The sequence below is a fragment of the Aotus nancymaae genome, unplaced genomic scaffold, assembly GCF_030222135.1.
Source record: "Aotus nancymaae isolate 86718 unplaced genomic scaffold, 86718_ANA_hifiasm-v0.15.2.pri h1tg000029l, whole genome shotgun sequence".
Classification (NCBI taxonomy): Eukaryota; Metazoa; Chordata; class Mammalia; order Primates; family Aotidae; genus Aotus; species Aotus nancymaae.
In genome coordinates, this window is record NW_026988442.1 from 71,440,755 (window position 1) to 71,468,298 (window position 27,544).

At 34.6% G+C, this 27,544-nt stretch overlaps 1 protein-coding gene across 1 annotated transcript in view; it reads left to right on the forward strand.

The window, feature by feature from the left end:
• LRP1B (LDL receptor related protein 1B) overlaps positions 1–27,544 on the forward strand; it is a 1,560,879-nt gene that overhangs the window by 1,267,179 nt on the left and 266,156 nt on the right. The window contains exons 45-50 of the mRNA XM_064382912.1: positions 7,476–7,668; positions 8,357–8,482; positions 12,386–12,514; positions 14,905–15,024; positions 22,237–22,350; positions 22,594–22,743. Coding sequence (XP_064238982.1) covers positions 7,476–7,668; positions 8,357–8,482; positions 12,386–12,514; positions 14,905–15,024; positions 22,237–22,350; positions 22,594–22,743 — 832 coding nt within the window. The remainder of the gene's footprint in view (positions 1–7,475; positions 7,669–8,356; positions 8,483–12,385; positions 12,515–14,904; positions 15,025–22,236; positions 22,351–22,593; positions 22,744–27,544) is intronic.

The window sequence follows — 27,544 nt, forward strand, 5'->3', positions numbered from 1 at the left end:
TTCCAATAGGGTAAATTTTAACATTAGTTTTCCAAGACTCCAGTGTGTGTTTTGTTTGCATGTGTGTGTTTAGAGGACTGGCGGTGATGTGTAAGCCCACACTGTTATACAGTAGTGTGTCCTGTACTTACACTGATAAAATTTTTCTCAGCCCAGGAGAACTTAAGAAAGAACTCTCTTTTCATGTTATAAAATGGGGTGTTCTAATATATTACAGATCAAGGTAGACATTTTCCTTTCCTCTTTAAAAAGGTTGAAGTTTGGGGATATTTGCGATCTTAAGTTAAAATTTTATTTTCCTCACAACTCAGGGAACTTTGTAATGCTCTATGCCTGTCACTTTCCATATTGAGCTCTTTCTCCTAGGAGGAAAAGACAACGAAGTTAGACAAACCATCTGTCCAGCACTGGGTAATGAAGTGAAGTGCTTAGGGAAGACAACAGATGAAGAAAGCCCCCAATTCAATGCCAAAATACTCTTATGGGGTTGCGGTTTTCTCCAGATTTTTAAGTCATGAGTGCCGCAGGTCAGAGGGTAGCCATTTGAGCAGGTGCAATGCAAAGGCCTCAAAACTCACAACACTACAGCCGAGGCTAGGCCCTGCTGTATGCCTGGATTGCAGAGCTAACGCAAGGCAGCTGCCAGATCCCCATGATCTCTGTATGATTTGGAAACTAATGGGGACTATAAGGGACATTGAAACTATACCTTTTGAGAGTACGCAGGAAGGGTAAACCTAGTATGTTGACAGCTATTTCATTTACTGAGCAGCCCCAAATGCAAAGTAGGGAAAACAAAAAATAAACAGTGACAGTAAAAATGGTATTTTACTTTGCTCCTGTCCTTCTATGCGCTGCTATTCAACTCTTTCCATTACTGCTTTTCTTTTCTCGTTTCTACAACAGTGATACAATAAGAAAGCTGTAATGAGTTGGACAGATAGGCTGTAGTGGGCTTACACCATTTTGGCTGGTAGCAGAATTCCCATCAACTGACTTTTCATTGAATACAAAAGCATACATCTGAAACCAATTTGTAAGGTAAAAAAGGAAATAAATATAAATGTCTAATCCAAAATGGTGAATAACTATATATCTGTGCAGTAAGATTATTCTTTTGTTTATTTTCCACTTTTCTCTATTTTAAAATTCTGAACTACCCAAAGTGGTCCTGGAATCCACAGCATCGGCACCTGGAAGCCTGTGAGAAATGCTGAATCTCAGGGTCAGTACCTGACCTAGTGAACCCAAGTCTGAATCTTAACAGCATCTCAAAGTGATTTATATGCACATTAAAGTTTGATAAATATTGCTTTATTAAACAGAAATTACTTATATATTCAGAAAAAAACAGAAGTAATTGCTTGTATAAGAGGGTAATTAGCAGTTAATTTAGAATGAATGTGGCAGGGTTTTGGGAAATCAGAAAGATAATATTGTTAATTACCTCACAATAATTTACAGGGTTTTTGTTCTTGTTCTTGTTTTTTTTGAGACAGAGTCTTGCTCTGTCACCCAGGCTGGAGTGCAGAGGCATGATCTCGGCTCACTGCACCCTCCACCTCCCAGGTTCAGGCGATTCTCCTGCCTCAGTGTCCTGAATAGGTGGGACTACAGCCATGTACTACCACGCCTGGCTAATTTTTTGTATTATTGGTAGAGACAAGGTTTCACCGTGTTCGCCAGGCTGGTCACAACCTTCTGACCTCAGGTTATCTGGCCGCCTTGGCCTCCCAAAATGCTGGGATTACAAGCATGAGCCACGTGCCTGGCAATTTACAGTTCAATATAGGGTGAGGGAGAGAGATAGGCATCCTTTTAATTACCATATTCCTTAAATTATCTATTTTCTCCAAACTGTGTCAATTTCAGTAGTCGCCAAATGTTTTAATGTTAGAGTATGTTAATTTCTAAGAAGGTGATGTGTGGCAAAAGGAGGGGGTCGGGATTTGAAGACCATATAAGATGGCTAACAATGTGAACACTGGGTGCAACTTTGCCACTTTGACCAGGTTACCTAATTTCTATGCTCCTAAACTTTCTCATACATGTAAAGAAGATTACGTCTTCCTCACAGTTTATTAGTAAAACACTTTTATTAGTAACTGGCATGTAAGCTTGGTACATTTGCTGTTATAATTTGAAGTTAAACCTTATATAAAATTCCAGATCCTACATTAATGAGGTGTATAACTTTTGGCAAGTTGCAAAATCTCTCCAAACCTCTATCTTCATATCTGAATAAAATTTTTAATAATCTTTGCCTCACTAAATTATCTTAAGAATTAAATGAAGTAACTAGTTACTAAATACCTTGTATAATTACTTCTCTTATTGGCTAGAATCATTATATGCATTAATTTGTGTTTTTTTTTTTTTGCTAAGTATTTATTTCTTGATTACCATTCCTTTGCAGTAATCATTCCTGTAAAAGTTTCTTTCTTTCTTTCTTTCTTCTTTCTTTCTTTCTTTCTTTCTTTTCTTTCTTTTTCCCTGATTACAGGAAAATGTAACCTGGTGAGTTCTGGCTGAAACATTAATACTGAGGCCAAAGAATCAAATTGATATCTTTATTTCAACAAAATATTTATATTTAGGTTATTTAATTTGATTTTTAAATACAAAAAAATTAGAACAACTCTGCAAGCAAAAATCCCAAAAGTCTATAGTTCTAAAGTGGATACTGATTACCACACTCTCTTGGCTTGGGATTTGATAACACAGGAGGCCTATTTCTTCATTCTAAGTATGCCACAGTGCCTCCACCCATGTAATTTCTCCATAACAGGAAGGAATTGCTTCCTATATTACATAATAGGAAGGCACAGATTTGTTCCAATTGAAACTAAACAAAATAAAACAAACTTTATCAATGCCTTTAAAATTGTTCCTGTAAGTATTTGTTGCCTTGGAGGCAAATATTGTAGATTTCTTTGGCTTCTTTAAAGCTTATAGATCTCCTCCTCCTCCATTCCTCTACCTCCTCCTCCTTCTCTTCTTCTTCCTCCTCCTTCTCCTTTTCTTCCTCCTCCTCCTCCTCCTTCTTCCTTCTCCTTTTCCTCCTCATTATTCTTCTCCTTATTCTTTCCTCTCCTTCTTCCTCCTTCTTTTCCTTCCTCTTCTTTCCTTCTTTCTCCTCCTCCTCTTCTTCCTTCTCTATTTCTGAAATTACATCATGAATTTCTATTATAGGAGTGAACTTCTACTAGGTTTTCTCTTTTAGGCATTTGAACTCTTCATTCAACTAACAGGGATGTGCCTAGATTTACACTATAGCCCTATTCATTCACTGATTTCCTAAAGAGTTGAGAGGAACTATTTAGCTAGGGCATCTATAGTTTAGGTTTAGAAGCAAAAATTAAATAAAATGACTTGACAATAAATACAGCTTATTTTCTGATATAGCTTATTCTTCCAAACCTAGTTCCAGTCACATGTACTTAGTATTACTTCTGAAACTACTTTAGAAAAATTTCTGGCCTTAAAAAATAATTTTAGCTATAATTGACATAGGAAACTGCACATATTTATATTGTTTTTTATTATTATTATTATTTTTATTTTTTATTATTTTTATTTATATTAAGTTTTTATACACAATCCCCTCCGCCCCCTTGAATCTATCTTCACAATGAGGATAATGAGCATATGCTTAGCTTCTCCAAGTTTCTTCATTTCCATTTTTTTTGTTTAGATGGGCTCTTGTTCTGTTGCCCAGGCTGGAATGCAGTGGAGGCAGCCAGGGCTTACTGCAGCCTCAACCTCCCAGACTCAGCAATCTTCTCACCTCAGTCTCCCAAGAGGCGGGGACTACGAGGTCATACCACCAGACCTGCCTAATTTAGTTTTTACTTTTTACGTTTTGTAGAGACATGGTCTCACTATGTTGCCAGGGCTGACCACGAACTTCTGGGTTGAAGTGATCCTCCTGCCTCAGTCTCCCAAGTGTTAGGATTACAGGCGTAAGCCACTGTGCCCAGTCCTTCATTTCCCTTTTTAATTTCTCTTTCTATCCTGCCCCGTCTCTACTATTTTTTTTAACTTTTGTTTTATGTTCAGGGGTACATGTGCAGGTGTTTTCTATAGGTAAACTCATGTCCCGGGGGTTTGTTGTACAGATTACTTCATCACCCGTGTACTAAGCCTAGTACCCAATAGTTAGTTTTTCTGTTCCTCTCTCTCCCCCCACCCTCCACCCGGTGCTGTTGTTCCTTTCTGTGTGTCCATATGTTCTCATCATTTGCTCCCACCTATAAGTGAGAACATGTGGTATTTGGTTTTCTGTGTCTGCATTACTTTGCTAAGGACAATGTCCTCCAGCTACATCATGTTCCCGCAAAGGACATGATCTCATTCTTTTTATGCTGTTCCCACTCTATCCACAGTAAGCACTATATCTTTTTTGTCACTATAGATTACTCCACATTTTCCAGAAGTTTAAGCGAATGATGCCATATAGTGTATATTTTTTAATATGGCTTCTTTTTTTTCAACAAAATTATTTTGAAAATTGTCCACATTGTTATACGCATCAATAGTACATCTCATTTTTCTTGTTTGTTCAGTAGTATCCCATTGTACATGTTAAATAAAAAGTTATTCACTCTTGATAAAATGGCAAGGGGATTTTATTCAAGATCATTTTGATATGTATAGGAATTAACTGCAATGGGGTTTTGCAGTAGTGGAGGGATATTGAGGTATTGGGCTAAATTACAAATACAAAAAGTAAAAGAGGAGGTTTGCAGCCTAGGAGCAAAGTAAGGAATCAGTGGATGGAAAATTACTAAGAAAAAAGCCTCATGGAAAATTGTGGATTCTAGCTAAAAGGATCAAACAGGATTCTTATCAGAGGCAAGCCAGGGTAATCAGACGTCACCTAGGGGATGTTGGGGAATGAGGAATTTGGATAGATATGGAGCGTAATCAGATATCAAGGATGGGGAAATTCTACCTAAGTTGACTTAAAAAATATTTTGCTAGAATTGGGTTCTTGGCAATGCCCAAGGACAGAGCCTAGCTAAAAAGGAGCTCATGGGAACCTGACTGGAGTCTGGTCAAAGGAGACAATCTTTTTCACATAGACTATAAGCAATTTGCTTACACATTTACCTGTCATGGACACTTGAGTGGCTGGCCGGCCTTCCTTCCCTCTTTCCTTCCTTCCTTACCTCCCTCCCTCCTTCTTTCCTTCTTTCCTTCTTTCTTTCAGGAGTTTTGCTCTTGTTGTCCAGGCTAGAGTGCAATGGCAGGATGTAGGCTCACTGAAACCTCTGCCTCCTGGGTTCAAGCAATTCTCCTGGCTCAGCCACCTGAGTAGCTGGGATTACAGGCACCTGCCACCACATGTAGCTATTTTTTGTATTTTTAGTAGAGATGGGGTTTCATCTTGTTGGCCAGGCTGGTGTCAAACTCCTGATCTCAGGTGATTCACCCACCTCGGACTACCAAAGTGCTGGGATTACAGGTGTCAGCCACTGTGCCCGGTGCTAGCTGTATTTTTAACCATTTAAGAAAACGTGATTTTTCCCCCAAATTAGTTGAATGGTTTTACATTCTTACAAGTTCTTTTACATTCTTTCCAACACTTAGTATGACCAGTCTTTTAGTGTTAGCCATTTTACTAAACTCATTTATTCATTCTAGCAGTTTTTTTTTTTTTTTTTGTAGATTCTGTTAAATGTTTTATGTAGAGGATTTAGTCACCTGCAAATAAATACAGTTTGGCTTCTCTTTTCCTATGTAGATTCTTTTTATTTTATTTTATTTTTTTGCCTTATTATACTAGTTAGAAACTACAGAATAATGTTAAAAAGAAGTAGTGAGAGTGATTACTCCTGTTTTGTTTCTTGTTTTATTTCTATTCATATTTTTTATTCTGATTTTTTGTCAGGAAGAAAACTACATCTTATCAAATAATTTTTCTGCATGTGTTGAGACATGTATATGAGTTTTCTTCTTTAGTCAGTCATTATGCCGAATTACGCTGATTGATTTTTTAATATTGAATCAGGTTGTATTTGGGACAAACCTAATTTTATCATGATGTATTAACCATTTTATTAATATCAAAAACCCAGTTTTTGGTTTTACTGATTTTGCTCTATTGTTTTTCTGTTTTCTATTTTTTTTTAATTTCCCTTCTTTAGTTTCTTATTTTTGTTACTTTGATTTTAAGTAAACTTTCTTCTAGTTTCTTAAGGTTAAAGCAGAAGTCATTGATTTGAGGATTTTCTTCCTTTTCATATTTTCCTTGCATAGTAGTTTGCTGGTATACATTTTTATATTCTTAAAAAAATTATTGACAGTTAAGCTAGTTGGAAAGAGTTTGCTCTTCTCTGGTTTAGCTTTTACGATTTGTTAGAGAAGATGAGAACAAAGTTTATTTAGTCTAGGGTAATAATTCCCCACTGCTAAGACAGACCCTACCGAGTACTCTACTCAGAGTCTCATGAATTAGAAGGTTTTTACATCTGGTTGGTGTTAACAGACATGATTTCTGGACCCATGTGAACTTGGGGACTCCTCTCTAATCCTTTCCAGTGGTGCTTTTACCAGCCTGGAGGAGATGGCTAGCACACATGTGCATGCACTTGCCAGTACTTGACTGAATGCTCCAGGAGGACTCTTTTCAGATACCTACAGTTCTCTCTGCTGAACCCTGTTCTCTTGACCCTCTTGCCCCGTGAGGTATAGCAACCCATAACTTTCCCATAACTTTCACTTCCCATAACTTTTATTCAGAGAATTCTCTGGCCTCTGTTTCTGTTCTGTGTGTGCTGCCACCTGTAATCTCTCTCTGGAAAATGGTGGATGCCATAGGATGTACCCAGTATTTCCTATTACTCAGGAATCACTACCTTCCATTTCCTGATGTGTTGAAAAGCCTTGTTTTCTATATTTTGCTTTTGTGTAGTTATTTTAGATCAAAAGATAAATCTAGTCCCTTTTATGTGAGTGAAAGGAGGATCTTTACTTCTAAACATTTATTCTCAGACGTGTACAACTAGTTTATTTACTCATGCTGTAAACTTCCTGAAGAAAGAATCTAGATCTTACGTTTCTTTATATTCCATATGTAGTTCTGAGAACTTAATGACTATCTGGTATGTGTCTGGTGATTTTTTACTAAAGATTAATAAATGTTGATATTCTTCGTCTAATATTCTTGGCCTGTTGATTTTTGTTTATAATACCAAGTAATACACTTGTTATACAAATTGGATTATTAAATAAAAGTATACTTGAAATAATATGTAAACACATCACAATCACTAATAATGACTACCACATTTTAAATAAAATATAAAGCATGTTGTCATAATTCACTTAGTAAAATGTTATTTTTATCTGATGATTTCTATTAATTAAATCCAACTAATCTTAATCTTTCATTTTTTGAAGCAAAAGTGGGTGTGGACGTGTAAATAGCTACATATTAATCATAAAAAATATGATATTTTATTTTATTTCAGGTGATAGTCAAATCCGGGCCAGGGACTTTCCTCAGTTTGGCTGTTTATGACAATTATATATTCTGGTCAGACTGGGGAAGAAGAGCTATCCTGCGGTCCAACAAGTACACAGGAGGAGATACAAAAATCCTTCGTTCTGATATTCCACATCAGCCAATGGGAATCATAGCTGTTGCCAATGACACCAATAGCTGTAAGTTATAATAGAAAGCAAATGTGTATTCTAATTGTATAGCTTCTGATCTCTAAAACTGTATCTGTTTTCTAGTAACAGTTGGATTTTGCTTTTTCTTTTAAAAAATGTTTTCTTATTTTTTGTTACTAGGACTGTGGATTTTGTTTTCTTATAGTTCTTAGGAATAGTGCTGTTCAATATCTTGAAATTATCTGAAATATTCAAGTCAATTCTATATTGCATAATTTTCCACCATATTTGGTGGAAACTAAAAATGAACACTTCATTTTTAGTTATTTGTTCTAAAAATCTTATTTCACTGTCACTTTTCATATCTTTGAACTTTCACATCAAGTTGTTTCCATGAAAATTATACTTGATAGATAAACTTTGCATCTGGGCTTAACAGTTCTTTAATCAATGCAGTGCTTACAAAATTGCAGTTTGCAGTATCAATGTGGTTTCTAGCAGGACTAGTTCCTTTGATGCCATGGTATCAAATGTGTTAGGAAGATTTGATTAGTATTACATATTTTCCAATGCACTTAGCCTTAGGAATGCTTAAATTTTCAAAAGTCCTGAATGTTCCTTTTTAATGATATATTATTGAGAGATTGAGGCAGTCTAATAGTTTACTATTAATATATATGTAACATAGATTAGGAATTCAATATAAAATGTTACCAATGAAGCCTTTTTATTGTAGGCGAACTTTCTCCATGTGCATTAGTAAATGGAGGTTGCCATGACCTGTGCCTTTTGACTCCCAATGGGAGAGTGAATTGTTCCTGCAGAGGGGACCGAATATTGCTAGAGGACAACAGATGTGTGAGTAAGTAAAGAGAATTGAAATATAACATGACGTATCTATCTGTTCCAAATTCCACACACATAACTGAAATTGTATTAGTATATTCATGAAGTTGTACTCTCTTCCAATATTAGAAGCTCAGTCAAGTTATCTCTGCGTTCTAAAGAAAACTGAGTTCACTGTTCTGCTTAGTTACAGCACCATGTGCTAGATAATGATAACCAAAATGGTAACAAATGTTTTACCCTCCTGGAGTAAATTTTCTAGTTGTACACTAGAAAGTGTTGGGACTAGCTAGAGAAGTGTTTGCACATAATGATCATCTGAAAACTTCCAGTTGTGACTTTGTGAATTCAATCAATAGCAAAAGTAATTGAAGTCGGAATAAACTAGTATAAAGGCAGTATATCAGTAGCCTTGCAGTGAAACCACTCACAGTCCATCACAGTATGTAAATGAGAGAGAATGGCTCATGCAGCTTATTTGTAATCATTTCCAAACTGTTAATTAAGAATGTAACATTGCAGCCTTGCATGATGTTTATACCTCCCAAAGGCATTATAATCTTTAATTAGTACCATTACAATATGCACTTATTAACAGCTAAGTTTCCAAAACTGTTTTCAAAATAAATCAGGGTTCAAGTGTTTCAATATTGCCATGGAAAATTAGCAGGCAAAATTTTAAAAGGCTAATTTCCTTTTAACATTCAGACAATTTGTGTATAAGGTAGGGGAGAAGTATTTTGTTAGAAATTAGTTAACTCACTCTCAGGATGTGTCAAATTTGATATATAATTTTTTCTCTCCTCATCTATTAATATATCCTCATCTCATATCTTTTCATTCAGAAAATTAACAGAGTTGGATATGTCTACATTCTAAAATCAGTATTTTTCATCTCCATCTTCAGTCTTTTTTTAAATTCTCTTTTCACTGGAAGAATATTCTCTCTTACATTCTCTTTAATGCAAGTGCTGGGGCATAATTTTATTTATCTTGAAAACTATTACACCATATACAAAGTAACAGAGACATATTTTCTCACTGTGCAGATTGAAATGACAACCCAAAAGGGCACCTCTTAGCAAAAAAAAAAAAAAAAAAAAAAAAAAAAGTAAAAGTTGTTGTACTTAAGACTGTGCCAAAGCAAATGAGAGAATGATGCAATTGGTCAAAATTTTAAATGCAGATGGCCAATTTCCATATTTAGGGCCACAAATTCCCGTATTTCTTTGTCACTTAACACTTTTCTGAATTGCTCAGGCAATTGCCTAAACACTTTCAGTTTGCCTTTGTGGTTTCAGCCGTAATGGTCTGGATCTGATGCCATCTGTAAGCCTGGAGTGTTAGCCATGCATTAGAATCACTCATGTTTCTTTCACAGGTCACTGCAGGCTAGTAGTGAAGCCATGCCTTTAGTCAAAACTGCAAAGCTTATTTCTGTATGGTAGAGGTCTGGCCTTGCTGCATAATACATTCAATACTACTGTCCCTACTAAGCTTCTCTCTATTGAGGAGAGGAAATGAATCAGGAAGAAAACTCTCATTTTAAACAAGCACGATTGTATTCATATAGAACTGTAGAGTGATATTGGATTCCTCAGAGCTGACAATCTGTTATAGAGGCAGACGACATCCATTGTGCATTCATATTGAAACCCTGTAGTTCAGCAGAGACATTAGAAAGTAACTCTTGGCTTCTCCTTGTCAAATTCATCTTTAGGACATGAGAATGTTTCTGGCATATCTGTGTCCTCCTCTGAGTGATTTTACCAAGAGCGGTTTATGAATGTTAATGGCAGCATTAAAGGGGTGAGAGACCATGTTCTAACCCCTACCTGAGGGCAAAAGAGGGAAAACCATTTGTTGTCATAACTGTTGACAAGAAGATTAGACAGTTCCCTTGCACACAACATTGTTAATCTTATTGTAATCTATAACAGAAATAGATATAGTAAATATAATTAGATGAAGTAATTGCTGTACAGGAGAATAAGGGCAGCTGTCCCACGATGTTTCCAGAAAGAAGCAGAAAGCAATACTATTTCATCAAATGAGCATACCTGAGGAAGAATTATATTCATATACCGTTTGTTTTTGCATAATGCAAAAAATGATTTTATCTTTGGATAGTTTTTGTCTTTTTCCCCAAAGGCATTAAGATTATAAAAGATTAAATATGGCCTTTTCCATCATAACAAGTACTTTTGCATTGGAAAAGAGACAGTAAATAAGATATACTTAAAATAGGCAAAATAAGTCAGGAATGTCAATAGAGTTTCAATAAGTGGCTGAATTTTGTTCTATACGAAGATGATTGTACTTAGCAATATTAGTACCCTTTTAATTTTTTAAAATTTAATAATATTTTCAGTTTTAAATTCTTTGCTACCTTGTCTAAAATGGCATTCTGCTTTAGCTAATGGCTGATCAACGAAGCTTAGACTACACCGAGATAAAAAAATAAATAAATAAATAAAACCTTTGGAAAATGTTGTTATCATTGCAAGAGTTAAATATGAAGTGAAATATGACTCAGGAACAGAAAACCAAATACCACATGTTCTAATTTATAACTGGGAGCTAAACATTCAGTACTCATGGACATAAAGATGGCAACAATGGACATTGAGTCTATTAGAGTGGGGACAGAAGGAGGTAGGGGTTAAAAAACTATTGGTACTATGCTCAGTACCTGGGTGACAGGATCAATCATATCTTAAAGCTCAGTATCATGCAGTAAACCCATGCAACAAACCTGCACATGTACCCCATGAATCTAAAATAAAAGTTGACCTAATTAAAAAAGAAGCCTTAGATAAATAGATCATCTGCTATATTAATTAAATTCTAGGAATAATAAAGAAATAAAACCTTGGAAACTTCAAATAGTATTAGTGGCTCTTTAATTGAATATTCCTGAAATAAATCTCACAAATTGATACTGAAGTATAAAATTAAGCCATATTCTTTCATTAGCAGAGATGAATGAATTCTACTTATCTCCAACATAATCAATACAACTGGATTTAAAGGTACAATTGTTCAGCAAGCAATGGGGTGAGTTATATACTTGCAAGCAGACAGCACACCCCCCAAATTAGTGAAGAATAAAAATAAGTCCATTGTCCTCAATAGAGACCCTTCAAATTACAGATCACATAACTGCCATTATGAGGATGAAACTGACCTGTGGAAAAGACCTTTCTGTACTTTGAAACTCTTCTCTTACAAATTAGGACAAATTACCTAGAACTTAATTTCTAATAAAAATTCTGAGATTTAGAAATGAGACTGTCTGACTGTGGTCAGTTGGAGTCCATAGCATCAGGTGCACACGTTTTCCACTTGTCCATTGTCCTCCGGCACTTCATCTCACCGATTCTGTGCATTTCACGGAGTAGGTGCTGGTCATGTATGGTAGCAAGAAAGGGCCTGCTCCTTGGGACCTCCCACACGTGGACTGGACAAGTGACTGATGAGAATGATTTTAATAATTCTAATGTTTTCAAACAATATAACTTGCTACTGAAGATAGTTAGAGAGGAAGACCAGAAGGTATGAAAAAGTAGGGACTATTCGTTTGACTGAGATGATTCATATCACACATTCAGAAATGAGTACTCTATGAACTGAAAAATATTATCACATTGAAAAATTAGTATTAGTATATTAAAAATATGTAATAGATTACAGTAAGAAAATAAACAAATACTTTCAGTATGTACAGAGCTTATTTAACTGGCTCCTTTTAAAAAATTATTTTTAGGATCTTATTTTTTTGTAAAGAAATGTTATAAACCATTGCTCTTTAATTTTACATTTTGATAAATTTTAGTTTATAATTAAAATAAAAAAATAATTGTTAACGGTTTCAAAAAATATTTGCCATTGCATAAAAGCATTAACTTTTTTTTTTCAGCTAAAAATTCCTCCTGCAACATTTATTCAGAATTTGAATGTGGAAATGGTGAGTGCGTTGACTACCAGCTCACCTGTGATGGCATTCCCCATTGTAAGGATAAATCAGATGAAAAACTGCTCTACTGTGGTAAGTGTCCAATATGGGGTTTGCTCACTTCAGATAAAGTTTTCTGATTCTTTTTACAGTTTTTGGTTTGCTTGTTGCTTGTCTCTGTTTGGTTTATGTAGATAATTTCTTTAATGTCTCTCATTAACCTGTTGATCTAAGGCAATTGACGTGGCTTTGCTTGTATTAAAATGAGGCACTTTATCTCCTATCTGGTAGCCATGATATTCACTAAATAATTTCCTCACGGTCCTCATGATTTTCTATCCATAAAATAGATTTTTTTAAAAAGAGATGTGGTCTCATTATATTGCCCAGACATGTTTCAAACTCCTGAGCTCAAGCAGTCCTCCCGCCTCAGCCTCACAAAGTGCTAGGATTCCAGGTCTAAGCACCATACCCAGCCAGAAAATGAATATTTTTAAAAGTAGGAGTTAATCCTTTGAAATCCCTAGTTATTCATCTTTAGCAATAGGTTTTCGGCTTACTTTCCTTAAGATGTAACTTAGAAATATCAGTGATTTTTGGATATTATGGGCTACAGGCAATAGCACATTGTTGGGTTGTTATCAAGTCTTGTCGATTTTATTTCTGTCTCCAGGATTAGCACGGGGGCTAGTGTCCTTTGGTACAAAGGCTCATTCCCTTAGGCATAGTCCACATCAAACATAGAATTCCACCAGCTATGATTCTGTTGGCAACACCAAGTGATAGTTGACCTCTACCCTTACTCAGGAGTAGAGATTGACTTTTCTACTCTAGTAAGCAACTGAGATTTCCCTTCATTGCGACAATATTTTTCCTGGAAATTTGTCTTTGCATAATCATTGATAATCATTGTATATTTGATCTGGATTTTTAAAAAATTGCTCTGATATATTTTTAATGCTAGAAATCCAATAGCATTGGGATCGTGTGTTATGCAAAATTTAGGAATCTATATCTGAAATTGCTATATTTTATATCTACTTTTCTCCTCTATTCCATTATCTGGTTAATAATTACATCTAAATAATTAAAGAAAATTTAGAACAAGAGGAAGACAGAATCTGTGAGATCCACGGACAGTCCTCTTACTCTTCTATATTACATAATAACACACCATCATTTAAAATGAGAGTCTAATATAATTTCTCCATAATTCATCTGTAACCAATGTCTCAAAGAATTTACCTCAAAAAACATGTTCACTTTAATGAATGGCTATATTCTATACAATGTAAAAATATTAAAGCACATAAAATTTTATTGTAATAAACTCACAAGTTTGTATTTACTATACATTGACTTGAGATTATAGTTCATGTTATATTTATCATTGCAGAAGTCAGTGATATTTGTTTAGAGCAGGAGTTGACAAACATTTTCTGTAAAGGTTCAGCTAGTAAATATGTCAGGTTGTGTGGGTCATATATGCTTTCTGCCACATATCCTCTGTTGTTTACTATCTACCATCCTTTAAAAATGTAAAAACTATTCTTAGTTAAAGAACCATACAAAAACAGTCTCACAAGCTAGAGCTGGCCTATGGGCAATAGTATGCCAATCCCTGGTGTAGATTATGGGCTTTGGACTCACATCAGAGGTTAAATCTTTGTTCCGAAACCTGCTAATATAACTAGCCTAGTATGCAAACCCTAGTGTGACTAGGGTAAACAACATAACTCACTTCTCTATGTTTTAGCTTTCTACTATGAAACTAGTAGCTCTTATGTTAGTTGACAGCATTAAACCATTGAGTATTTATCTACGTATACTCAATACAGAGCCTGGGGCAAAGCTGGCCTTTAATACATTGCAGATATTATTATTATAAGTGATAGCTTCTGCCCCAGATCAGAGAATGTCAAGAAGCCTTCATAATGGTAATAGAACTCAGAAGGTAATTATTTTTCAGGGAATTCTGTAGATATCTTAAGCTGATTTTTAAGAGAAATGTATTGATATTTAGATGACTCCATGAGACACTGATTCAGGAATACATGCTTTGTTGTTTTCTTTCCTTGTTATAAAATCCTTACAGATAGATGCAAAGGATATAGGAAACGGGTGTTGGAGTGTTTCTGTTACTTTTGAGGTACATATTTATTTCTTCAGAATTGAATATGTGATATATATTTATTTCTGTGCTACTTGACAGAAGTACCAGAAACAATAACGTAGGTATAACTTGGAAAGATCTCCAGGCATGAATCACTAAAGTTAAAACGCTAAGCCAAAAAGGGCCCTTGCTGAATGAACTACTCTTTGACAATACATAAACATTCTAACCCAGAGCTTTTATAAAGACTAGCACTTGTTTTATAGATCTATAATCCAGTCATTACAAATGAAATATTATCTGTGATTTTCATTTTGTACAAATACTTCTATATGATCTCTGGTTATGAGTTTCTACTTTTATTTATAAGAAAACAGAAGATGTCGAAGAGGCTTCAAACCTTGCTCTAATCGCCGTTGCATTCCACTTGGCAAGTTATGTGATGGAGAAAATGACTGCGGAGACAACTCTGATGAATTAGATTGTAAAGGTAAATACTTGTTCCATCAGTCGAGGAGTATTGATGTGCTAAGTGTTTCCTGAACTTTTCCAACATTTGTTTCTGAGAGTTCTATGGTATATAACACCTAGTAACACCTATGGATCACACTTTGGTAAATGCTGTTGGAATGGAGTTACTAAAGTTACTTGAAAGTTCTGACATGTTCTCTGTTTTCTACTCCTTTGCTCACTTTAAAACTCTTATAATTCTTCACCTCTTCAGTTCTACCTTCCTGGATTTGAACATTTCTACCAGAATGTGTAATATTTAATTTTCTGCTCCAAAAATGTTCCCCTTTATTCCTTAGTTCTCTGTTTTACCTGTGATCACATTTTCCTAACTACTGGACAGGAAACCTTGATGGTCCCCTTAATTTCTCCTTCCCACACATCCAGTCATCAACACAACTTCCAGTTCTTTGAAATAACTTCCATTTCAATCCACTTTAAGCGTGAATTAACAGAGTGTCCCTCTACCTGGTTTCCCTGCCTATACTTTTTCCAGTTGATTCCTATGTCATGAGTCATGCTAATACTGTTTAACATTTTCCCAAAGTGACTATTGGGATAGATGATCACACCAAACTACCTGAGTTAGAAAAAACTGCTGCCCCAACACTTACTGTCTAAATTTGGATATGACACTTAAGTAATCTGTGTCTCAGTTTCCCAAACAGCAAGATAGGGAAAACAATTAGATGAGAATAACAATATTAAATAAGCTTAGAACAGTATTATTTGGCAATAATGAATGCTATGTTAGCACTGGCTGTAAAATATGTATATTGCACTGATAAAACTTTAATGGAATACCAATGTTTGCAGAATAATTGCTAAGTTTTAATCTGACCTTGAAAGCCTTCTTAAATCTGGACCCAACAGATATTTCCAAAGCATTATCACTTTAATGTCTTTGGATTCAATGAACACACTTTATTGAGTGCAATTCATTAAGGTTCAAGACACAAAATTATGAGACATGTGCCTGTACTCAATAATATCAAACTCTAAGACAGCCATGTAAACAGATGAAGATATGTATAAGGTGCTGTGATTGCACACATAAGAACACCATATGTATTTTTTGTTTTTTGGCTTAGAAATATCTTCAAAGATTTCACAGACTATACTGAATTTAAAGTGAATCTTAAACTAAAAATAAGGTAGAATCAATGAAACAAAAGAGAATTCTAAGTAGAGGGACTAGCATTGAAACTGAAAGTAATCTGATATAGTCAGAGACAGATTGCATATAAGAGAGGTAAAAACAGAGAAGGTACAGGAAGGAGCCAGGGCATGAAGGTGCATATTTGTGCCATGTGAAGTAACTCAGACTTTATCTTGTAGTCACCAGAGAGTCACTGAAGATTTAAAGCAGGCCAAATATAATCAAATTTACATTGCAAAAAGGAAAGAAAAGAATAGGATTGTGTTAATGAAACCTATAATAATAACATTTGTTTGTGTGGGAATGAGGATAAGACAATAAGGATAGTTTGCATTCTGAGGTTGGAGCACTTGAAGGCATCTGAATGAAGCTGTTTCACAGGCTTGTACATAGGTAGAGATTTGGAACTCAGGTAATAAATGTTGATCAGAAGTATTGATTTGGGACACATTGAGGAGAAAGAACTCAGAGGAAGTGTGGAGTAATGATTGCATTAGTAGAGTGCATCAAAATTACTTATTGAAATAACAAATTATATATGAAAATGAGAAGTTTCCTGCAAGACTAATAGAAAGATCCATTTAAGAAATTATTTTCTCAAGAAAGGAGGATCACTCAGCATTTTCAAGTACTACAGAAAGGGCAAGAGGGCAGGCATGAACTGGAGGTAGCCATTGTATCTGGCAAATAGTAGATATGTTCTTGATTAAATTCATTGGTGTCGGTTCAGTGGAATAGTAGGGGAAAGCAAGAGTGTATTGGGTTAAGGCAGAAAATGGGTGGTGAGAGAATAAAGACGGCAAATAGAGATTGTTTTTAGAAAAGATTGATGGTAAAGGAAAGGTATGAAGTACAGTTGTATGAGAGGGCTATGCAGAGTTGAGGAAGAGGGCAGAATGTGTGCAAATTATTTTGTAGCTTTATGGAATGTCGGAAAGTTACTCTGCCATCTTAGACAGTGTGACTTTGGGGAAACACTTACATAGGTTATCATCTAAGTTTGACACTGTAGTTTAGAGCCAATTACATTTGCCAATTCATCAAGTTACCTATTATACTATCCATAAAAGATTTAAGAGATTTAAAATGGTAAAATATAGTCAGATACTGGAAGTAGGTAGAGGGAAATAAATTAACATTTGGAAGAAAGGAGGAGAAGAAAGAAATGGATATGTTCTGTCAATTATTTGTAAGCAGGAGAGGAAAATATAATATAGGCATTAAGCCAGGTTAAAGGTAAAGCTATCAAGAGATAATGTGCAGAAACTGAGCAATAAATACAGAAAATAGATTTTAAGGCAAGATTCTTCAAAAGAAACCATGGGAAGTTAATATGTTACTATGAGTTTTCTCCAGAAATGAAAGTATATTTTCAAAAGTGGTAAATAAATTAGTCAGTTTGTTTGGGTTTATGAAATATAATACCTCATACGTGGTAGGTGTTTATTAAATTCTTATGTGGCTGGTTGAAGCAGTAAGTCTTCTAAAATATAGGTAGATTTTTTTCTGTGTAATGATATCAATACCAGCTGCTGAATAACAATAAAACAACTCAAAATGTTATTTCTTCTTTTTTAGTCTAAACTCTTGATTTCTGTGTTATAATTTTCTCAGTCATGCTCTTGGGCACAGAACAGTGCCTTTGCGAATGAAGATTCTACCATAACCTTCTTTTATGATAAAATTATAACAGTTGGATATCTTAAAAATAAGCAAAATCTATGCCTTAAAGTTCATTGGGTTGAATCCAGAGCATCTGAAATTAAAATTGCTCGTGGAAACACAAGCATACACTTTATTACTTACTAGAAATTAGTGAATTTAATTCAATGGACTAGCTCCTTTAGGATAAAGAAATGGGTAGCTATTTAGATGAAGGATTACTCTTAATTGAATCTTTTAGTTTTGATTTTTCTCTCATTTTATTAGCATAATGTCCTTGTGGAGTACCTTTCAAGCTATACAAATAAGACTTCCCTGGGTCCATATTCCATAAACCAGGCTGTCTGATAAACACCTATATAAATCAAACGTTTTTCCACCAAATATCTCCCTTATAGTACATAGAAGATGATAAAGGAAAAGGCATAGATAAGAGCTCAAGGAGAATGAACAGAGGTCTCTTTCCAAGTCCTTTCTTCCAGTTACCCCTTCTCTCTTTCTATTGTCAGTGCAGTGTTGAGATGTAGTGCATTTTTGTGCATATATGCAGGCATGCAAATCACCTATCACCTTTTAATCAAAACAAGACATAAAAGATAAAGTGATATAATTGGAAGTCAGTATAAACTAGGAAATTTTGATAGACTGGGGTAAGAGTCTATGGAGGAGCCATCTGTAAATTATCTGAAGTATTATACTTCACTGAATTTAGATGTCAGTAGTAATTATTACTTTTTAAAAAAAATTCACAAGAGCAGAGAGTCTATTTACAGAGTAGAAAGGGTGTTGCAATGAATTGCTTTTGGTTTCCTCTCTTTTGAGGGAAAAGAATAATGCCAAATCTTCAACCTTTTTAAATGTACTGCCCCTTTGTAGAGGTCCTTTCATGACTGAGAGTTTTAGATGTCAGGTCATTTGGAGGTGGGAAGATGAGGCGCTGTTCATAAGTTTGTCATTTTGTACTCCTCTTCAGGTTGCATGGCAGGTTGAGTGAATATGTTCAGGGAGAGTGCACGATATGCTTCCTTCCCTGTTGAGATGAGTATAAACTGCTCCCTTTAGGAAGTACATGAAATTTCTTGGGCCACTGAAGTACTTTTAGGTAGACTGGGGAGCTAGCAGTTCTGCTGCTCCCTAAAGGAAAGGGAACTGGCATTTGTTTTTGCTTAAGTTCATAGCAAACCTTTGAAAGATTCCATAAACAACAAGCTAAAGGAAAAGGATAAACATAGCTGGAGAAGAAATCAGTATTCCTTCTGGATTTGTGAACCCTTAGAACCTAAGGGGTGAATTAAATAATTAAATAAAATATGTTGTTTGAAAGTAATTGAAAGAGAGATATGAGAGCAAACTCAATGGGCTGCCCCGCCCCTTTTCAACTTCCCTTTGCTACAGGTTGGGTAAGGGATGCTGGAAGAGAGAATTGACTTAGGTTATTTATAAGAAACATCCTAAGAACCACAGAAAGGCCATTGATTTTTAAATCTTTCAAATTTCATTAAATATTTTTAGCTGACATGCTAAAAAGAAAGTGGAAGAAATAGCAAAATTAAGAAAGTATATGGAGAGAGAGTGGTTTTATTTTCTCTCTTGCTGCTACTTTTGATCCACAATCCCTGACAGATCTTCCTTTGTAGTGCCTCATTGCTATTCCTTGTGTGGCTGTAGGGTGTTTTCACTCATGTTTCGTAGGCTTACTTTTTCTTTCGGACTACCTAGAGGGAAAAGTGTAGTATCTCTCCCTTGGCTTATCTTTATTTGGACCATATTATTTTATTTTCTCTCTTTATCAAGACTTTTAGCCTGAGGAAATATTGTCAGAGAACTTTCATATTCACTTGACAAATTAAAGATTTCAGTATCTTTCTTCCTCAAAAATCATCGTATGGATGAAACAAATTTCAATACTCGACTGACCAAAACAAAGTGAAGAAGAAATGTAGTTGAGGCAACAGAGAGAGAGAGGTTTTGGCAAGAGATGGGTTTACTTATTTAATGAAGTTCCTACTATTTCTGTAGATTTATTTTTTCCTCACAGAATTCTCCTTTCTTGCCCGTTAATGAAGGAGATATTAATCCCCACAATCACCTCACTGCTACTGCTCACAAAATTCTTCAACAATCTTCATTGCCTTCTCTAACTCTTTGGTGGTTCTCAAACCCTATACCAAATAATGCAATATTTGGAGACAGGATCAAGTACAAGGGGACAATCTATTCCTACTTGATCATCTCACACACTCTACTAGTTCTCCTCCCAAGGATTCATTAGCCCTATTGTTATTTTGGAAAGTAGGAGAAAAAAATACATTCTGCAAACCTACTCTTTGTTCTATCCTCTGAATTTCTTCCCTCATCTATTTTCTTGTGCTTTTTAATATTCTTTTAATTACTACTTTCTGACCACTCTTCTGATCTTCAAAGTTAAAGTTTCTATTCATCTAGTTTGAGATCCTCTCTTTATTTCTTTCTTGTTTCCAGAACTCGATCTAAGACTGTATTCCATTTGTCCCGTATGTCCTTCCACTCTTGTCACAAGTTATCCTTTACTTTCTCTGTTACCTCAGAACTTACAGGACTGTTTTTTTAAACCCCATTACTGTGAAATCTCTGAATCTCCAGTTTTCTTGACTGTCTAAAATGCCATTCCCTACATTTGCCTCTTCACTGTCTCTGCCATGACTTCTCACTCAGACAGAGGATTCTCTATGGGAGATTGGAGGCAGATGGTGATGGTGAAATAATTTGCAATTGTCCCCTTTGGCATCTTCCTGGCATCTTAAACTCTAACTTCAAGTAGATAGAAACTCAAGTGCATTATGAGATGAACCATTATAGGCTTACTTCTGAAAAGAGATTATGAGCAACCTTTTGGAACAAAGTTAATAAGAAACTGCTAATAGATAGTGGAGCCAAAAACAAAATGTAAATGATTGACATGATTATATTCTATGTTATATAATGCATTTACTGTTTTTATTGAAAAAATATAATATGAAATGTAATTCAAAGGAATAGAAAAGAGGTTTTGCTCTTGTAGACATAAAAGAAAAAAACTATTTTTTTCTGTTTCAGAACAATGTATTTATCTCTACTTGTAATAACATTATCTATTTCAAATGTTATGATATCATTTTTAATAAAAAGTGAAGCAATTATAATTGTAAAATGTAAATAAAACATTTATTCTAATCATCATCTAAACAGATAAGTATGCAATTTTAAGATTCATTTCAATATAATAAGAACAGTACATTATGAAATACAGGTGACATACACATCCTTGAATAATATCTGCATATTTTAAAATAGCATTTTAAGTATTTACAATTGATATAATTTCTATTTATAATTAAATAGGCTCTTTAAAATATCAACACTGGTAAAAGTGGCATAATCAAAAGGCCTTTCATGTTGTTCGTTAACATAATCAGCTTGTAGAAATTTGAATTTGGAATGAAAATATCACCTAAGTTAATCTAACATACATAGCATATCATGTGCAGCACTTTACTGGAAACCATTGTATGATTATGAGTGGGCAAGCAACTTAGGAATATATGATAAAGATATTTTATATAAAAATGTGTTTATATAATGACAGTAGCATATTGAAACAAATTTTCTTTTAAGTAGAGCATAGAATTGGATGACTTTTATAACAATAATAATAAGGAATGCCACATTTATATGTTCCTTGGCATGAGGCATTCTATATCTTATATTAAGTATTAATGATAATATGGGCATGTAACAGAGTATGACACAGCGTAGATGACTTTCTAGTAGTAGTAAGCTTTTCCCTCTGAGAAACAAAGCCAGTGCTCAGTGGTTCCCCCCTGCTCATATCTCTGTCCTGGTTTCTATCTCTGTCTCTTTCTATAATAGCAGGAAATGCTTCACTTCTTGGCAACCAGGTTGGGATTTCCCAGTAGGTATTTAATCAGGCATTTGTCTACTGTCATAACCTTGGACTGTTGAAGTTGGAAGGAGAGAGAATTTTCAGCAACATTCTTTTTTGTATTTTGGCTCTGTGCTAGGGTGATACTACCACAGCAATATGATATGAACACAGCATAGTCATTGCTCTCATGGAGCTTACATTTAGTTAGTGAGGCTTCCGGTACTTAAACAGGCAGCAGCAATGCAATATGCTAAATGTAACAGAGAGAAGAATCGTATGATAGGGGAAGACATATAAGAGGCATCTAACCCGGGCTTGAAGGTGAGGTTCAGGGGTCAAGTTTGACTTTCCAGAGTTACAAAAGCAAAACCGAACAAAATTATATAAAATATTGAAATAATCAAAATATAAAAGCAAGGAGTCATTCTGTTCCATCTGTCCATTTGTTTATTTACCTGTTTTTCTAGTTTCAACCTGTGCCACGGTTGAGTTCCGCTGTGCAGATGGGACTTGCATTCCAAGATCAGCACGATGCAACCAGAACATAGATTGTGCAGATGCTTCAGATGAAAAGAATTGCAGTAAGATATTCCACTACCTTTTGTCTGTTTATGCTTGGGCACTTTTGGCATTGCATTGAACACTGTGCAAGATTTTACTGAACTTTGTCCAAAATTGGTTTGTAATTAACCCCTGTTGTGTAAGATAATTACATATCTATTTCCTCAAATGAAATTAACTTTTCTCATCTCTATGACCTACATAGAAGGCTCATAATCTTTGCAAATGAGGTATTTTTTCATTTTTTGTTTACTTCCTTCTAGATAACACAGACTGCACACATTTCTATAAACTTGGAGTGAAAACCACAGGGTTCATAAGATGTAATTCTACCTCACTGTGTGTTCTGCCAACCTGGATATGTGATGGCTCTAATGACTGTGGAGACTATTCAGATGAATTAAAGTGCCCAGGTAATACTAGATTTTAGAAAAACACAGGCCTTGCCTTGAAGATTTAGAGGCTACCTAGTTTTATAGAGTAAATTTGTTAAATTTTCATTCTTAATATTCAATTATTGACATTAAAATTTAAATGATACAGACTAAAAGGTAATTGACCTGTTTAAAACAACTTGATCTTTTTAAGTAGTTAAAAATGATACCCAAGAAACCATTCTAAATTTAGATAATTTTTTATGTTAAGTTTATTAGTAATCCTTTCAAAATTGGTGATTAAGTCTTTCAAATGTATAATTTATAATTGTTCAACAGAACTATTACATACCTATAAATAGCTTCATAAAAGAAGATAAGCAATGTTTCTTACTACTGCCTTTGCTCAGTATTATTGTACAGCAATGTTTTAATGCAATTTACAAAATCCTTTGGCATAGTAATTTGAGTAATAGTTACAATCATTATTGAATCAAGTTAAGTTAGGTTTATTTTTATCTGACTGTTAACCATCTTTACCTACGTAGGCTCTGAAAACTGTCATCTACATTCTTAGAAGAATGCCTTCTAGCAAAGTTCTTGACTGTTTCTTTCTTTTTGAGGACATGAAAAATTTTATAAAATTATAGAAAGAACTATATATAACTGGAAGTGGAGATTCTATATAGGACACTATTGAATTTTGTATCCTACTGGTTTGCCTCTCCTCACCCCGCTGCTATACTCACATTTTTCATGTTTAGTTGATATGTAATAATTTTTAAACTATTTTTAGAAATTTTATTCGTAAGCATTTTGCACAAAAGTTTACACACACAATCTACTATGAAAATCTGATTTTTTATTAGACAATACATTTATTATTTCTCCATTCGTGATGGTTCTTTTATCATGTATATAATATGATTGTTTAAATTTTTATTTTACAGTCAGAATGTACATGTGCAGGCTTGTTACTTGGGTATATTGCATGACGCAGAGGTTTGGGCTTGTATTGATTCTGTCACCCATTTAGTGAACATGATACCCAATAGAAAGTTTTTCAGCCCTTTGTCTCCTTCCATCTCCCCTTTTGGAGTCCCCAGTATCTATTGTTCCATCTTTACTTAGATGTGTACTCAATGAAAAAAAAAATGATGTGTACTCAATGTTTAGCTCCCACTTATAACTAGAAACGTGGTATTTGGTTTTCTGTTCTTGCATTGATTTACTTAGGATAATGCCCTAGAGCTGCATTCATGTTGCTTCAAAAGACATGATTTCATTTTTTATGACTGCATAGTATTCCGTAGTATATATATATTCCATATATTCTTTATCCAGTTCACCACTGATAGACATCTACCTTAATGCAATATCTTGGCGATTGTGAATAGTGTTTCAATAAACATACAAATGCATGTATCTTTATTTTCCTTTAAGTATGTGATGAGATTGGGTTAAATTGTAGTTCTATTTTTAGTTTTTGAGAAATCTCCAAACTGCTGTTCACAGGGGCTGAACTAATTTACATTCCTACAAACAGCATATAAGTGTTTCTTTTTCTCCACAGCTTCACCAACACCTTATTTTTTGACTTTTTAAACAAAAGCCATTCTGACTACTGTGAGATGGGATCTCATGGTTTTGATTTGCATTTCTCTGATGATTAGTGATATTGAGCACTTTTTTATGTGTTGGCCACTTTTATGTCTTCTTTGAGAAGTGTCTGTTTCTATACTCTACCTACCTTGAATGGAGTTTTTTTTTTTAAAATTGCTGATTGATTGATTTAAATTCCTTATAGATTCTGGATATTTGTCCTTTGCCAGATGCATAGTTAGAAAATATTTTCTCCCATTATGTAGGGTACCTGTTTGTTGGTAGTTTCTTTTGTTGTGCAGAAGCTCTCTAGTTTAATGAAGTTCCATTTGTCAATTTTTGTTTTTGTTGCAATTGCTTTGGAGGACTTAGTCATAAATTCTTTTCCTAGGACTATGTCCAGAAAAGTATTTCCTGGGATTTCTTCTAGTATTTTTATAGTTTGAGATCTTACATTTAAATCTTCAAACTTCTTTGACTTAATTTTTGTATGTGGTAAGAAGTAGAAGTCCAGTTTCATTCTTTTGCATATGGTAAGTGGTATTATGTTTTTGATTTAGACCTCAGCTTGAACATTATTGGTGTATAGAAATGTTACTGATTTTTATACACTGATTTTGTATCCTGAAACTTCACTAAACTTGTTCATGAGATCTAGGGGCCTTTTTGCAGAGTCTTGAGATATATGTTGATAATGTCAGTGAAGAGAAATAGTTTGATTTCCTACTTTTCTATTTGCATGCCTTTTATTTCTTTCTCTAGCCTGATTGCTCAGGCTAAGATTTCCTGTACTAAGTTGAAAAGGAGTGGTGAGAGTGAGCATCCTTGTCTTCTTCCGTTTCTCAGGCAGAATGATTCCAGCTTTTGCATCTTCCGTGTGAGGTTGGTTTTGGGTTTGTCATAGATTGCTCCTATTATTCTCTCTATGCCTAGTTTGTCAAGAATTTTTATCATGAAAGGATATTGGATTTTACTGAATGCTTTTTCTGAATCTATTGAGATGATCATATGGGTTTTGTTCTTAATTCTGTTTATATAGTGAATCACACTTATTGATTTGCATATGTTGCACCAACCTGACATCCCAGGAATAAAGCCTTCTTGCTCATTTTGAATTAGCTTTTTGAGGTGCCACTGGATTTGGTTTGCTAGTATTCTGTTAAAGATTTTTGTGTCTATGTTCATTAGGGATATTGGTCTGTAGTTTTGCTGCTGTTGTATGTCTTTGTCAGATTTTTGTATTAGGATGATCCTGACATTATAGAATGAGGTAGGGAGAAATCACACCTCCTAGATTGTTTGGAACAGTTTCAGCAGGACGGGTACAAGCTCCTCTTTGTACATCTGGTAGAATTTGGCTGTGAATACATCCGCTCCAGGGCTTTTTTTTTTTTTTTGAATATATTTTGTAAATTACTGATTCAATTTCAGAACTCATTGATCTATTCATGTTTTCAGTGCCTTCCTTATTCAATGTTGGGAGGTTGTACCTTTTCAGAAATTGATTCATTTTCTCTAGATTTTATAATGTGTATGCATACAGGTGTTCATAATAGTTTCTGATGATTTTTTGAATTTCTGTGGGATCAGCTGTAATGTTACCTTTGTCATTTCTGATTGTGCTTATTTCAGTCTTCTCTGTTTTTTTGTTAATCTAGCAAACGGTCCATCAATGTTATCTATCTTTTAAAAAAAGCAGGGGATGGGGAATTGGGGAGAGATAGCATGGGGAGAAATGCCAGATATAGGTGATGGGGAGGAAGGCGGCACATCACACTGCCATGTATGTACCTATGCAACAATCTTCTATGTTCTTCACATGTACCCCGAAACCTAAAATGCAATAAAAAAAAAGCAATGTTTCATTTCATTGATCCTTGTATGGTTTTTTGGGGTCTCGTTTTATTTTGTTCTTCTCTGCTTTTAGTTGTTATTCTTCTCTTGGGTTTGGGATTAGTTTTTTGTTTCCCTGGTTCCTTTAGGTGCAGTCAGATTGTTAATTTGAGATCTTTTATATTTTTGACATAGACATTTAGTACTATAAACCTTTCTTTTAATACTGCTTTTGAAACATCTCAGAGGTGTTGGTATGTTGTGTCTCTGTTTTCATTTATTTCAAATAATCATTAGTTATCTGCTTCAATTTCATTTTTTACCCAAAATTCATTCAGGAGCAAGTTGTTTAGTTTACATGTTGAGTGGTTTTGAGTATTCCTCTAGTTACTGATTTCTATTTTTTCTATTTTTATTTCACTGAGGCCTGAGAATTTGTTTGGTATTTTCTGGATTTTCTTAAAATTTATTGAAACTTGCTTTATGACCACATATGTGGTTAATCTTAGAATATGTTTTGTGTGCAGATGAGAAGAATGTATATGCTACAGTTGTCTGGAGTGTTTTTTGGATGTCTATTAGGTCCAATTGATCAAATGTTGAATTACATTAAAAATTTCCTGGTTAGTTTCCTGCCTCATTGACCTAATGCTGTCAATGGGATATTGAATTCCTCTACTGTTAACATGTAGCTAAGTTGTTTTGTAGGCTCAGAAATACTGGTTTTATGAATCTAGCTGTTCTTCTTTGTTTTTTTCTACTGTTGTTGCTTTAATGTCTGTTTTATCTGATACAATAATAGCAAATACTGCTCTTTTCTGTTTTTCGTTTGTGTGATAGATCTGTCTTCATCCTTTTCTTCGAGCCTATGGGTGTCATTACATGTCAGATAGGTCTCCTGAAGATGGCAGAAGGATAGGTTTTGCTTTTTTTATCCAGTTTACCATTCTGTTTTTTAAGGCCATTTGCATTCAGGGTTAATATTGGTATGTGATATTTTGTTCTTGCTGTAGTGTTGTTAGCTAGGTGATTTTAAAGTGTCATTTGTGTAGTTGCTTTATAAGGTTTGTGGGCTATGTGCTTATGTGTACTTTTGTGGTAGTATCATTCTTTTATTTCCATTCTGAGAACTCCTTTAGCATCTTTTCTAGCGCTGATCTGGTGGTGACCTAGTCCCTTAACAATTGCTTGTCTGGAAAAGACTTTATTTCTCCTTTGTTTATGAAGGTTAGTTTGATGGAATATAAAATTCTTAACTGGCATTTCTTTTCTTTAAGAATGCTAAAAATAGGCCCCCAATCTCTTCTTGATTTTAAGGTTTCTGCTGAGAAGTCTGTTATTAGTCTTCCGGGTTTCATTTTATAGCTGATGTGGCCCATTTCTGTAGCTGCCTTCAAACTTCTTT